At 39.0% G+C, this 14,985-nt stretch overlaps 1 protein-coding gene across 2 annotated transcripts in view; it reads right to left on the bottom strand.

Annotated features, from left to right (window-relative positions):
* gpc5c (glypican 5c) overlaps nt 1–14,985 on the bottom strand; it is a 145,592-nt gene that overhangs the window by 25,836 nt on the left and 104,771 nt on the right. For both annotated transcript variants that reach the window (XM_056260411.1, XM_056260418.1), the window contains one exon: nt 12,077–12,206. In XM_056260411.1, coding sequence (XP_056116386.1) covers nt 12,077–12,206 — 130 coding nt within the window. The remainder of the gene's footprint in view (nt 1–12,076; nt 12,207–14,985) is intronic.

The following is a 14,985-nucleotide window of genomic DNA, read 5'->3' as shown; positions in this document are numbered from 1 at the left end:
CCTGTGGGCGAAAATGCCTTGTTGATGCTAGAGGTCAGAGGAGAATGGGCCGACTGATTCAAGCTGATAGAAGAGCAACTTTGACTGAAATAACCACTCGTTACAACCGAGGTATGCAGCAAAGCATTTGTGAAGCCACAACACGCACAACCTTGAGGCGGATGGGCTACAACAGCAGAAGACTCCACCGGGTACCACTCATCTCCACTACAAATAGGAAAAAGAGGCTACAATTTGCAAGAGCTCACCAAAATTGGACAGTTGAAGACTGGAAAAATGTTGCCTGGTCTGATGAGTCTCGATTTCTGTTGAGACATTCAGATGGTAGAGTCAGAATTTGGCGTAAACAGAATGAGAACATGGAACCATCATGCCTTGTTACCACTGTGCAGGCTGGTGGTGGTGGTGTAATGGTGTGGGGGATGTTTTCTTGGCACACTTTAGGCCCTTTAGTGCCAATTGGGCATCGTTTAAATGCCACGGCCTACCTGAGCATTGTTTCTGACCATGTCCATCCCTTTATGACCACCATGTACCCATCCTCTGATGGCTACTTCCAGCAGGATAATGCACCATGTCACAAAGCTCGAATCATTTCAAATTGGTTTCTTGAACATGACAATGAGTTCACTGTACTAAAATGGCCCCCACAGTCACCAGATCTCAACCCAATAGAGCATCTTTGGGATGTGGTGGAACGGGAGCTTCGTGCCCTGGAAGTGCATCCCACAAATCTCCATCAACTGCAAGATGCTATCCTATCAAGATGGGCCAACATTTCTAAAGAATGCTTTCAGCACCTTGTTGAATCAATGCCACGTAGAATTAAGGCAATTCTGAAGGCAAAGGGGGTCAAACACATTAGTATGGTGTTCCTAATAATCCTTTAGGTGAGTGTATATATATATATATATATATATATATATATATATAAACAGAACATAATGTGTGTGTGCTGACTTAATAATAATAATATTATTTTAATATTAATATTAAAACTAATTGTGGTCATGGCCAACATAAAAAAGTTAAGTATTTCCAGAACCAGACCATTTTGTTTCTTTGGAATAACGGATAAATCGTTCACAATAAGACCTGGATTGCATACTAACATTTTTTTTAGTGCTGGGCAACGATTAAAATTTTTAATCGCGATTAATCGCATGATTTCTCGCGATTAATCGCGATTAATCGCATGATTTCTTGCGATTAATCGCGATTAATCGCATTGTTACGCGCAAACTTTAATAATGAATTCTAAAGTAGTGTATTACTCACTTTTGATTTAAATGTACTGCTATATACACAAAAGTGTAATAACATGTGGTTTGCAAAAACTTTAAACAAATAAGGTACTTTATACCAGCAGTATTCCCTTTACACAGCAATAAAATATTTATTGTAAATCTCAACTTAAACATTAATGTAATCAAATCAAATATTAAAACAAAGCTATTTGCCACTGCCAGGGCATTACCTTTTATCTAGCTTGTTAAAACGAGTCCAGTTTTCTTGGGGTTTTTTTCCTTAACAGGTATCAACAAGTGTCTTTTAGCAGCAGAAACAGTCTATGTAGTCAGAGGTTGAGATATAAGTCGACCAACTTTGCTTCTCTGATAGTAGCTTAGGTTTGGTCATGCCATGGTTTCCCACGTACACTAAGATTGCATTAAACAGTTTAGAGTGAGGTGAAGTGGTCGAGCACAGCCCAGGTGCAGCGACAAGCGGGTGCGTTCTGTGAAACTGTTGCGGTCATGCTCGCCTCACGCGCTCGCCTCACGCACGCGCCCGCCCGTTGCTAAAGTTGAATTGTCTAAAAGGACTTTGATTGTCTATAACTTTTTGTACACGACGCGCAGTACAAATCATTGGAAGAGAGACTGATCCTCGGCTCGCTGTTTGTGAGTTTCCAATATTTAAATAGTTATCAGGACATCAACAGAAGGGAATTTACATTGCAGAGCATCCCCGCTAAACTACACGCAGGCACATCAGGTAAAGTCATGTATAATTTTAATTTAAGTTAAAAAGACTACAGCTGCGTAGCGCACAGAAGCCGTTGCCATGGTTACTATCCATAGAGCGTCTGTCATTCACTCGGGGAGCGCTGTCTCCCTTTCAGTTCACCTGAGAGAACCTGCCAAAGCCTCTCCACTGCTGGTTTGGGTGGGTTATTTGCTGGCTGACCAACATCCCACCCCTCCTGTGATCCATGGTTTGACTGTAGGCCTATGTCCTATTCAGAGCCAGTGTACAACGGACTTAAAAAAAAAAAAAAAAAAAAAAAAACTGCGTTAACGTGCGATACAAAAATTGTCGGCATTAATTAATAAATGCGTTAACGCGATAATAACGCGTTAACTTGCCCAGCCCTAATTTTTTTATTTTTTTAAAATCAACAGGGAAAATTTTAAGTCTACTTACAAGGAGCAGGAAGATGGTATCACTGTATAAACATGGCATTGCTGATAAATGTAGCAGAACAGCTGTTTGAGCTTGTTATGATACGGGGGCATGTGATACTGCCATGAATATCTGTTTCTTCTAAGTACTGAACATTACAGGACAAAAAAATAACATGGTGTCTGTGTGCAGTGTCAGCCAAATCCACTGATAAAATACAGCTCAGGGTATGACCTCTGGACTTTGCTCATATCAAACAGTGAGATGTGACTTAATGATCCAAATGTTCAGCTCCTGTTCTGACACCCTCAATGTGGAACACATCTGCAAATGAATTAACAACACTGGGGTCAGAAGTTAAAGTATTTAATCACACTGTGCCCGTGGGGCTAGTTCCGCGGCCTTGTCGAACTATGCCTCCATCAATTTAAATGCCTGATTGTCATGACGACGGCACCACAGGGCACAGGCTCAGGGGTCAACAGAGAGGCGTTTGATGGCCATCTCGTGAAATATTGACCCCAGCGAGAAACGGGATTCACGGAACCTAAATGGCATGAACGTGATGGAACAGGACGTGGTGTCATAAAGGGGAGAGGGAAATGCGAGTGTGAAGAGGATGTGACTGTAGTTAAAATGCAGTTGTGTTGATAAACAGCATCTGTGGTCGATCACAGTCTATATGCAACAGTGCAAAGCTGCTCCAAACAACTGCTACTAAAGGAGAGTTTGCCTTAAGTGAATCTTCCTCTCCTGAGAAAAAAGCCTAATAATCTCACACGAGTCTCCTTTAGAGTTTAGGAACAGGAGATCAAACTGTGCTCAGATTTGCAAATACCAAAAAAAAGTCAGATCTCATAAGGAAAAATATTCAAGAATTTTCTCATGAAATTCTTACAAAACCAAATTATGTGTTTCCATTAGGGATGCACCGGTATGAACATTTTGGCCGATACCGATAACCGATAATTCTTTACATTTGAAAGCCGATAACCGATATATTGGCCGATAAATCTAAATTAAAATTGTTATATACTTTGATAGCCTGTATAACAAAAGGCTCACCATTAAAAGCCTTGTCTCAAACACTTTTAACATAAATCAAACCTATACAATACAGTATAGCCTAGTTTGAACCAGTGTAAGATTCCTTATCTTTTAAAATTAATTTTACACTCATATGGACAACTTTCTTTATTAAAATATGGTACTTTATATTAAGGTTTACATTAGACAATGCACTGTGAACTAACATGAACGCACATATTTTATTAACTAACAATAACAAAGGCTATTGCTCTCTGTTAGTTAATGCATTAACAAATGAGACCTTATTGTAAAGTGTTATCAAAAAATCTATTGCCTAACAAAAAATAAAATACATAAATAATGCAAACAAGTCATTGGATAACATTGGGCTGCATATAAAGAAACAAAATGCATGTCCCCATGGAATCGCCTCCGCACGGAGTCGGACAATAAGAAAAAAATATTTTAATCAAACCATATCGTTGATGAAAATAATACGATAACAAAAGAATGTTAGTTATTAATTATAAAGCAATGTTTTTGAAAAAAAAAAAACATTTTTAATATTACATTGATAGTAAACATCTTTAATAGCTTAGTTACTGTTTCAAATGACATTGATGTGTGAGCTGCGCGCGCTGAAGCTGAAGAGAAGGTTGATTGCTAGAAGGTTAATCAACTCAACGGTTGCTGACGAATGCAAACCCAAAGAATTTACAAATGTATTACAATAGTGAATACAATTATAATTGTATGACGTCCCAATCATAGCTTTTAATGTTTTGCATTGTTGTTTAATCTGCGCGCGCTGAAGCTGAAGAGAACGAGCACCGGCAAAAACTGAAGACCTTTTCTAGCAGGTTGTTTAAATCCACGAACGAAACGCATCATATGTGAGATTAATCAGATATTTATATTACATCAACTTTATATTACGACTTATCTGCGCAAAATGACGTGAATGCATAATCGAACTTGTGCTGGTCATTATGTCTAATCCCTGTTCTGGACGCGCTATTCTCACAACAACGCGCTGAAACCAGTGGCGGAGCCAGGGGGTGGCCAGGGGTGGCCATGGCCACCCTTGGCTTAAGCTTGCCCACCCCTTTGGCCACCCCTCTCACAACTGCCGTTTCTGTCTCTCTCTCTTTTTTTTTTTTACAAGAATTGCGTTTTTAAAACACAGAACCGTATCTTACGACCACAAAAAACGTGAGACTTTTCAGACGCGCACTCCAAATTCACCTCAGGGCCAGGCGCAAGTCAAACGAGTGCGGAAATGTACAGGTGCCGAATAAGCTTCAGCAGTGACCGGAGCATATAGATTTGATGTTCCTCGACTGGTGGGTTGCAAGACCGTTTTGAGTGAGTCGCATATGTCCAGTCAAAGAAACAACAACGCAATTCTCTTTTTTTCTGATTCTACTTTTATTTTGAAAGATCTGTGTGAAAGCTTGTGACACTTCCGTCAGATGCGGAGAAAAGCGCGTTGTCCTGAATCAGTAGGCTATCTGCTGTAAGATGAGATATTGCAAGGTCAACAAATGTCAGTTAAACTAACTTTTTACTGTCCTGTCAGACGTTGCTCTGTACTTGCACATCACGCGCAAATGTGGCGTGCTGTAGCCGTTCTGTTGTCAATTAACTCATGAAATAATCAAAAAGGCGATAAAATCTGTGTCAAAACTGCATGCATGTATTTGTTATATATGCGTCACATATGTCCATGTTTAAGGCACAAACTGATAGGCTATGTGGTTTTTTAATGTACAAATAAATGTGAGCACTGTTCATTTGTACTAGAAGATAGGCGGTAATTTTGCGTTAATTTGGAAAGGACAAAATAAAATGCATAATTTTTAAATCCATAAAATAACTAATTTTACATTCTGCCATTTATGTGCATGTTGACTTCCGCCTTGTTCACATTCTTGCACATAACGATTCAAAAGAGATGTTTCCATGATTCCTAATTCACTACTCTCTCAATTACAATTGAATACAAATGAACTGTATTCTTTCTGTATATTGTGTAGGAACAGTCCAATACATTATTTAAACTAATTAATATGTTAAAATAATTAAGATTTATGTGCCACCCCAGACTGTTTGTTGGCCCCTGCCTGGCCACCCCTATGAAAAAATCCTGGCTCCGCCACTGGCTGAAACGGCAACTAAACAGAGAATTCACAACGTTTTATTACAATAGTGTTCTCATTATAATAGCATTTATATGACAGTCCCAATTATAGTTATAAATGTGCATTGCTGTTTGAGCTGCGCAACGCTAAAATGATCAAAGATGATCACAGCAAATATGATCACCGGTACAATGAAGCGCTACTGCATCGTTCATTAACTCAACCAAACGCACCCTATATTAGATTAATCAGATATATATACAAAAAATAAACATATTACAACTTACAATGGCGCAGAATGCTGCGAATGCTCAAGAGAACTTGACTGTGCTTGTCATGAAGGCTAAACTCCATAGACGCGCTCTTTCCGCCACAACGCGCTCGTCGCGCTGAAACACTGGCGAACAACAATTCACAACATTCTTTTGCATGTTTTTATTATAATGTTATGAAGCCTATGTGACAGATTTGTGCTGCACATGTTGCACTGAACTGTATCTTCCTTTTCGAAGTGAATCCAATCATTCAGAATGGCGAACAGCACGCATCTCTCAACTGAAGTAAATAATCTATCTATCGGCTTTGATATATCGGCCCAATTTTCTTATCGTACCGATAACCATAACATCAAAAAAGATCATTTATCGGCCGATATCGATATGTGGTCGATATATCGTGCATCCCTAGTTTCCATCCTTATTTCAAACAAGGCAACTCTTGGAATAGTTTTAGCATGTTATTGAATATGGCGATGTTAATGTATTTGGTCTTGGCGGACTAGATCTGTACGCTGTTGCTACTGTTGATTATTGCTGCTGCTGCTTCAGAGGAAATATGGACTTGCTACTGCTAATAGATACAAAGACTCACTGCTGTGAGCATGTAAGATATGTTGCTGCTGCATAAACAGACAAAGAAATCCTGTAGCAGATCTAGGCAGGTGGAGCTGGGGAAGGTGGAGGGTTTCAGAGGAACTCTGGTTCAGTGTTTTTTGTAAGATAGCCCTGCAGCCCGCTATCAGACTATTTAAATGCTGAGCAACCAATCTCATTGGCTGCAGGATTAGCAGAGGCCAATCAGCTCGTGCCATGCAGTAATGATGTGATTGCTTGCAGAATGCATGTACAGGACCTGTCAGCCTGCGCTCTCTAGAGTTTCATAACTGAACTAGATATTTATCCAAAGGAATATACCATACGATACATATATACATGTATAAAAAATATATATATATATACATAAAAATAAAAATACTTAAATAACCGTTTGATATGCAACTCTTTAAATCACAAAAGTTACTGCTCCCTCAGAGTTGAAATTCTCAAAAGTTGAAAAACTAAAACATCTTTAGCACATCTGCACATCAAGATGTCTCAGCATAATCTAAGAAAACACCTTCTGCTGGCAAACAACACATCCAGAGCACCTATCATAACATCTAACCCTGAGAACTGTGCGTCTTCTTCCAAAAGACAGTTTGAGGAAAAACAGACAGCTTATTTCTTTTGGTCAGCAGGTTCACTTGAGTATTACGACCAGGTGCTGAAACAAAAGACACCTTCAGCTTAAAGCCCCCCATGTCGATTTACTTCTGAGGTAAATAAATAAAGAGACACGAGTGTGCGCTCTTCATACGATAGTAGCAGAGAAAGACTGGAGTGCTCTGGTTCCACAAGTTTACATATTTACAGATAAGCACCGTGGCAAAACTGGGCATGTGTTTGGCCTGGCATGTGCAACCAGAAACAGAGGAAGACAGCAAACCAAGAGGGAACTGGAAGGAAAGAGAGAGAGAGCAGAAGTTGGCTTTGTCTTGCAAAAAAACAGATGCAGTAGCTGCAGTACCAAAAACATTTCCAAGACTGGAGGTCTAATCGCGTTGACCCCTCTTCTCTCTCACTCTTTATGCCCCTGAGCAGTTGTTTTCTGCAGCAGTTGCTCTGTTGTGGTAGATTGCAGTGTTGTCTATTTGCCAGATTCACTCTCTAACTGTCAGAAAATCAACATTTTACACATTACATAGAAAAAGTGGCAGGTGTTATATTAGTGTGCATTAACACTCCAAGACTTAATGCACAGATATATTTGACATGCAGGAACAGGATCAGATTTTTTTTTGTCCCATACATTGCCATCAATCGCCTAGTTTATGGCTTCAATCCCACATTTAAATATGGTTGCCAATCCAGAAACTATGCAGTGTGTGTCTAGTGAATTTTTTTTTTTTTATTCAAATTGTGAATGGGTTGTAAACAGAAAGAAAGTAAAGAGCGCTCCCTTGAAGCTGTCAATAAGTTCACTGAGCTCCTGCAAAAACACCCGTTATAATCAATAAAGTTGTCTATGGTGTCCAATAAATCTCTAATTTACATTGTGTTTACAATTTGTTGGTTAAACACTCTTAAAAGCAAAAGTACTTTACTGGCATCTATGGTTTCATAAAGAACCTTTAACATCCATTGAGCTGACCGGATTGGTCATTTTGCTCACATGCGCTCTGAACTATGATCAGCTACAATGCTCAATGCTACAAAAATAAAATTAAAAATTAAATAGAAACCTTTGGTGGTCTTCACAGAGCACTCAAACAAATATGCACGGGAGCGTTAAAAAAGCATCCGACCTACCAGCCAGTCATAGTCACGTGACAAAAAAGGGAAGTGAAATTGTCTTTATAAGTGAAACTTTTAACATTATCGCATAATACACAATATTCCCTAAACGTATATTGTCAGCAAAGATATCACACTAGGGCCAGATTTACTAAACAGGGCAAATTAGCGTGAGAGCGCAATTCCAAAAAAACACCAATAGAAGTGGAAGTTCTACGTGTGATCTACAGTACTGACCAGGTGCAAATTAAAGAACACAGGATCATTTCCATAATGACCAACACATTCTACCAAGAGCAGCGCAAATTAGTGTCTGCTTTGAGACATGCTTTTTTTGGGCGTTAAATAATGGCGCAATTACTAATAAATTGACTAGCTCAAACATTAGTAAATCACCTTGGATGATTAATTTAAATACTCTCCTCATAAATTTTGCGTCTGAAAGGGAAACTCCTATAAATGCATATGCAATAAAGTCAGCTGCAAAAAAAAAAAAAACCTTTCCACACCTCTTTCAGAGCTATTTTTCACTGTGTGTCTTTAGTAAATCCTGACAGTAGTTGTTTTTTTTTAACACCAAAAGAGGGTTTGCGTTGGTGGAAACTGTAAGTAGATCTGGCCCTTAATGTATCGCCCAGGCAATACTAACAGCTAATGTATAGCTTAACGAAGAGATATAGACCTCCGTGATTGTGGCAGTTTTACAAAACAATATGTGCTGAAATGTGTTGTTCAAACTCTTTAAACGATCAGAGACTCCTGTTAAAAAAATTTCAGACATTTAATTTGACACAAAGTCTCAGACAGAGGCTATGTTCACACTGTGAGTTTTGGGGATTGACAAACGCATTTACTTACAGGTGTGAGTCTTGAAATGTCCCGTTCAAACAGCAACTTACAATAGCGTCTCGAAAACTGTCTGTATGAACATGCAACGGGAGTCAAGCCTGTATTCCTTTACCAGTACCCATAGCAACAGTGACCAAAGTAATATCAAAGATGGCAATGTCCATAAAACTGAAAAGTGTTTTAATACGACAAGAGTCCAATTGAGCCGTCAAATCTTCATTAACCGACAGCAGCTTTTATATCTGGGTGGAGAGCGGAGCATTTGAGTCACGCATAGAACACAAAACTGATGGGAACAGTGACTGGATCTAAAACCTTCAGATGACACACAGCTCATGTATCCGTTGCTTTAAGTTCCCAAAACCATCACATGAAAACCCACAACACACAGTAGACACGGGTTTGTATCTCGCACTGTATGACAGACAGACAACTAGTTGTCCAGTCCGGTTACGTTCACACAGCTGAGAATGCAGTTGTAAGTCCTGAAAATGTACGGGTGTGAGTTTGGTAATAGACTGCGGTTGTCACTCCCGTAAATAATTGAATTGTGTGTGAATGTAACCGTATTAAAGGAATAGTTCACTTATAAATTAAAATTCTGTCATCATTTATTTACTGTACCATCAAACCTGAATGCATTTCTTTCTTCAACTGAACACAAAAGAAGATATTTTGATGAATGTCGGTAACCAAACAGTTGATGTACCCCATTGACTTTTAATGGGGTACATCAACTTTTTGTGGTTACCGACATTCTTCAAAATATCTTCCTTTGTGTTCAGCAGAAGAAAGAAATTCATACAGGTTTGAAACAACTTGAAGGTGAGTAAATGATGACAGAATTTTCATTTTGTAGGTGAACTATTCCTTTAAGGACTCAAATACAGAGCTAACAACCGTATTGTGCTGCTGTGTGAACGTGGCCAGTATGTGTTTGAGTTTCAAATCTTTTAAGTGCACTGCCATAACAGCTGGTCTTACTGTCTGAGAGATGTGATCAATGCTACAGGCGTCAGACATTTTAAAGTCAGACCTGTGGCCTTTGGAGAAATGCAGAATGATGGATGAGCAGCATTCTTCATATCTCGTCTCCCCTCCTAAACACTTTTGCTCTCATTGACCTTGTCTCTTTCTACCCTGGAATGTTTTTCAGCTGCTGATAAAGGGACATCCTCTCCTCTTCCTGTACCCTGTTTTTTTGATGTGTGGCACCCTGAAGCGCTAACCGCAGATTAGGGGAAATTGGTGCGGGAGAGAAAGATGGCTGCTGGAGGGCCCAGCGGGGTGATTTTAGTGACGAGTGAAGATTGGGTTTCAAAGTGGTTGAGAAATGCTACAGAGACGAGGTCTACGCTGAACACCGGGAAAAAGAGCCGTGGGTCATGTGTTATGGCTCTGAGCAGAAAAGAGAGGCCATTTTACCGATGATGGAATGGTAGGTACCACCTCAGCACCTGCATTTGAGACAGTCAGAGAAGGTCATACAATCTCTCTGTACCCCTGGGTGGTCTCTGTGGTCATTTCAACACCTGAGTATACGGATGACATAATGTGACTGTTTGTGAGGTCTAGAAGGCTCCTTTTAGCATTTGTTTTGGACCTAAAATTCTTTTCCATGCAACTACTAACACTAACATTACTAATCTTAACACATGCTGGATATAAATAGGTAACAAGGAGCTCCATAACCATTCCCATTCCCATTCATCTCAATAGCAGTTGCTCGGCTGCTGCAGGATTGCAGATTGCATTGTTCCAGATGTACAAAACCGGTGAAAAGTTTGGGGTCGGTTTTTTTTATGTTTTTGAAAGTCTCTTATGCTCACCAAGGCTTCATTTATTTGATCAAAAAACAGGAAACCAGTTATATTGTGAAATAGAATTACAATTTAAAATAATTATTTTAAAATGTAATTTATTCCTGTGATGCAAAGCTGAATTTTCAGCATCATTACTCCAGTCTTCAGTGTCACATGATTCTTCAGAAATCCTTCAAATATGCTTATTTGATGCTTGTTAAGATTATGTTTGAGTATTCATGATCTGTGTCTTGTTTTCAGATTCTGATTGGCTGCAGAACTTGTCAGTCATCTGGGATTCGTTCGTGTCCATGACGCTCCGCCGGAAGCTGGCTATAAAAGGCGACGCCAGCTGTCTTCAACGAGGGGCTTTTGGTTGGGCTGTGGCTGTATGTGCGCGCGCGCCTCGTAGAGTTTTTATGTAGCCCACGTTGGACCTGTGTCCCTCATTTGCGGTCAATTTGTTTCTTTATTTTGTTCTTTAACTTTTGTGGTCAGTTTACTGATCGGTTTTGAGCGTGTGTTCGCGTGCTCATTCTCGAAGAGGTCACGTGACATACATCATGCCACACGTAGTGTTTGTTATGTATTAGTCCATTAGTTTAGGGAGTGTTGCCTTGAGTTGTAATTTTTGTTTGTTAGTTAGCGAAGGTAAGATAAGGTGTGCGTTAGCACGCCAAAGATATTTCTTTTTGATTTTTCTTTGATTTAGCTAGGTTAGATTTCATGGTAATAGTTAGAGGTGTTTTGTTTTATTTAGTTTTTTTGATTTGGGCAACACTCATGCTCTTCATTTTATTTGGTCAATTTCATTGTATTTTTCTTTATTTTTGTTTGACTATTTATATTTGGAATCATTTCAAGTTTATTTTCCCATTGTGTTTAGGGGCTGGGAATATGAATAAATTTATGTTCGTACTCTGAATTCCTCTGCTTTATTATTATTATTATTACCAATGTTTGCATGGTATTTATCAAAGATATTCAGTGACAAAATAAATGTTACTCCCTTAATGTCCTTAGACAAAATTAAGAAAACATAGTGCCAGCATTCATTCTAAAACTGGGATAGCTAACAGTAGGCCCATTTGTTATCCTTTTCTCCCAACCAGAATGATTAACTATGCGCCTAACAGACAAACAGCTTCACGAGAAAGACCTTGCCAGATAGACCAGCACTGAACTAGCACAAACCAGCCATGGAAGCCCTGATGAAGGTGAGCTTTTGTTGTTAACTCACGGGGAGATGTCACAGACTCTCCGGAACCTTCACAACCGTCCTCATCATCACATTCGCCACTGCTCTCCCCACTGGCCGTGTCGTCCCAGGATTCCCTGTGCCCCACACCTGGCATGACCTCTTGGATCTCCTACAAGGAAAAAGAAAAACATACCACATCAGTATTTATCAGTATAAAAAAATATGTGCATTACATAAAGAACAAGGTCCGATGCATCCAATTCTGAACAAATTACAATAACGTGTGGGAACAAACAGGTTTTGCGAGTAGATGCCCAAAACAAACATGGTAATGCTATGGTACTTTCTGTCCCAAGTGCAGTTTTGATGACAGAAATTGAAATATGTTGAGCTCAATTAAATGGATATTGCTTTGAATTGTTGCTTCACTTCTTAATTCTCTACGAAACCGCTGGTAGTACTAACTCGACAGCAAAGCTAGTGTATAAGCTAGGTTAACCACTTAAAAACGATGTTAAAAATATAGCTAGGTTAACCGACAGGTCTGGCCCAGGCACATCTGCGAACACAGGGTGTTTGGCATTTCTAAATCAAGCCCTGGACACCTCAAGCACTGGTTTAGGGCCAGAGATGCTCCATGGGACGGGTGAAACTGGTTTACTATAGCACAAGCAAAGATATATTTAACCTACACACACAAACTGTACATACAGTGGAGTCCAAAAGTCTGGGATTTGTCATTTCAACCTGGAAATAAACAATTTTTCACTCAACTTTTCATTCGAATTATATATTCAAAAATACATCATAGAGGCAATTTCGCAAGTGGTCTCAGACTTTTGGACCCCACTATAGGCCTACATCCAGTCAAATCCATTTCACTGCCATATTAATCTTTCCACTGACATTTCACTTTAGATTTTCCTTCTCGTTCAGTATAAGATTCTGACTATAGTAAAGTAAAGCATTTGATTTTAATCTTACACTACCTGCTGAGGACTAAATGTCACAACATACATGCTATATAAAATTCAATGAAAGTCACTTTGCACAGAATTGCCCAATGGGGAAATAAATGTCAATGTAAAGGTCAAACTCACATGACCCTTTAACTTTTGAGTCAGCATTATCAGAAGTGGGCAGGCTGCACACGCTCACAGCGACCTTTCACCCCCTGCCCAGGGCTTACGAGTCAGCTAGAGACGTGAAGCTATAGATAAATATAGCAGGTTGGCCAGGAGTTAGACAGACAGATAAATATATAGATGATATTAATGGACAGAAATGACAACGGCTCCACACACATGGCTCAACCCTTACTGCTGGGATTTCTAACTTTGTCCTGACAAAGCACATGGATGCCTTTCAGTCATGTGCAGATTGACGCAAACACAGAAGATGATGCGTAACCTCAAATGGTGCTCTGGAGAAAGTTTCAAACACTGCAAATGCGCCAACATGCACACATCAAACCGTTTCTGTTTTTTTTTTAATTAATTACCTCATATTGAAGCGCTGATGTAATAATATGCAAAATTATTAATATGACATAGGCTATAGGAAATAATTTGGTTACACTTTAGATTAGGGTCCAATTCTCACTATTAACGAACTATTAACTACGGCTTTTGCCATAAACTCCTAATTACTGCTTATTAATAGTAAGGTAGTTGTTACATTTATGTATTGGGTAGGATTAGGGATGTAGAGTATGGTCATGCAGAATAAGGCATTAATATGTGCTTTATAAGTACTTGTAAACAGACAATATCCTAGTAATGTGTGTGCTAATAAGCAACTAGTTAATAGTGAGAATTGGACCCTAAACTAAAGTGTTACCAAGAATGTTATATGAGACACAGTTATATGTGTACAACCTTTGAAATCAACAACAAAATATACAGGATTTTTTTTTTATTTTTTTTTTTATCTATAAGTTTGTTATTTTATACTCACCAAGTATGATTATATGGTTACTGGGAGTCATTTGCATTTACCAACCATTTTTTTTCCACTGCTGTCCGTGCCATTATTAGAAAAGCCATGTGACCCTTTTGTGGGTCATGACCCACCAGTTGAGAACCACCAATCTAGAGACTGAGCGTACAACCAGCAGGTAAAATCCTTCTCACAATGGTTTCTCTGAAACTCCCGGTCATGATGGCAAATGCTTTTCAGCATCCTGATGCCAAACCTATTCCTGTCTGCTAATCTATTTTATTGGTAGGTACATAGTACTCCTGCATTGAGAACATGCCCTGCCGCACTATCAATAGACAAACACACACTCGCTCAGCTCGGTACAGACACACACCTCCTCACCCCTAGCATAATGAAATATATAATGGAAACATATCATGGAAAACAGGATTTTCTCTGCTCTATGGAAATGATAGAGTTGGATGTAGACATACTCTAATACACTGTTTTCCAGCCTACCCGATTTTAGGGGAACTAATTATGATTTCACACAATCAAGAAGTGTGCGACACAGAACTATAGGCAATAACACAGTGTTTCCTAGCTGAGTGACAGAACAACTTTTGTTAACCAAAAAGTGAAGAATGAGTGGCTGTTCACAGAAGATGCATGTCGTGCTTCTTTTTCTTTTAGAGAATCCTGAACAGAAAGTCCCCAAACAAATCTTAAGTTAGCTATTCTCAATACAAAAAAATACAAAAAAAACAACAACTATTTATCAGACTAACCCATGGCTAATTACCAAAGAAAATGCTGTTTCTCAAACAACTAAGAATTGATTCTTAGTAGGCACAGAACAAATTTAAAGTGCACAATGATATTTTAATTGAAATCATTATAAATCACCCCTGATATAACACTACCGTATTTGCTGTAGAAATGCAGATACAGGGTTCCTAGTAAATATGAAAAGGTATGTAATTCAATGTTTTAATAATAAACAAACTATTCAGAGATGCAAAGTACTC

This window comes from Rhinichthys klamathensis, unplaced genomic scaffold, assembly GCF_029890125.1.
Source record: "Rhinichthys klamathensis goyatoka isolate OS25496 unplaced genomic scaffold, OSU_Roscu_1.1 h1tg000008l_1, whole genome shotgun sequence".
NCBI classification, from domain to species: Eukaryota; Metazoa; Chordata; class Actinopteri; order Cypriniformes; family Leuciscidae; genus Rhinichthys; species Rhinichthys klamathensis.
The sequence above is the reverse complement of the archived record's forward strand: the minus strand, read 5'-3'. Positions and strand labels throughout refer to the sequence as shown.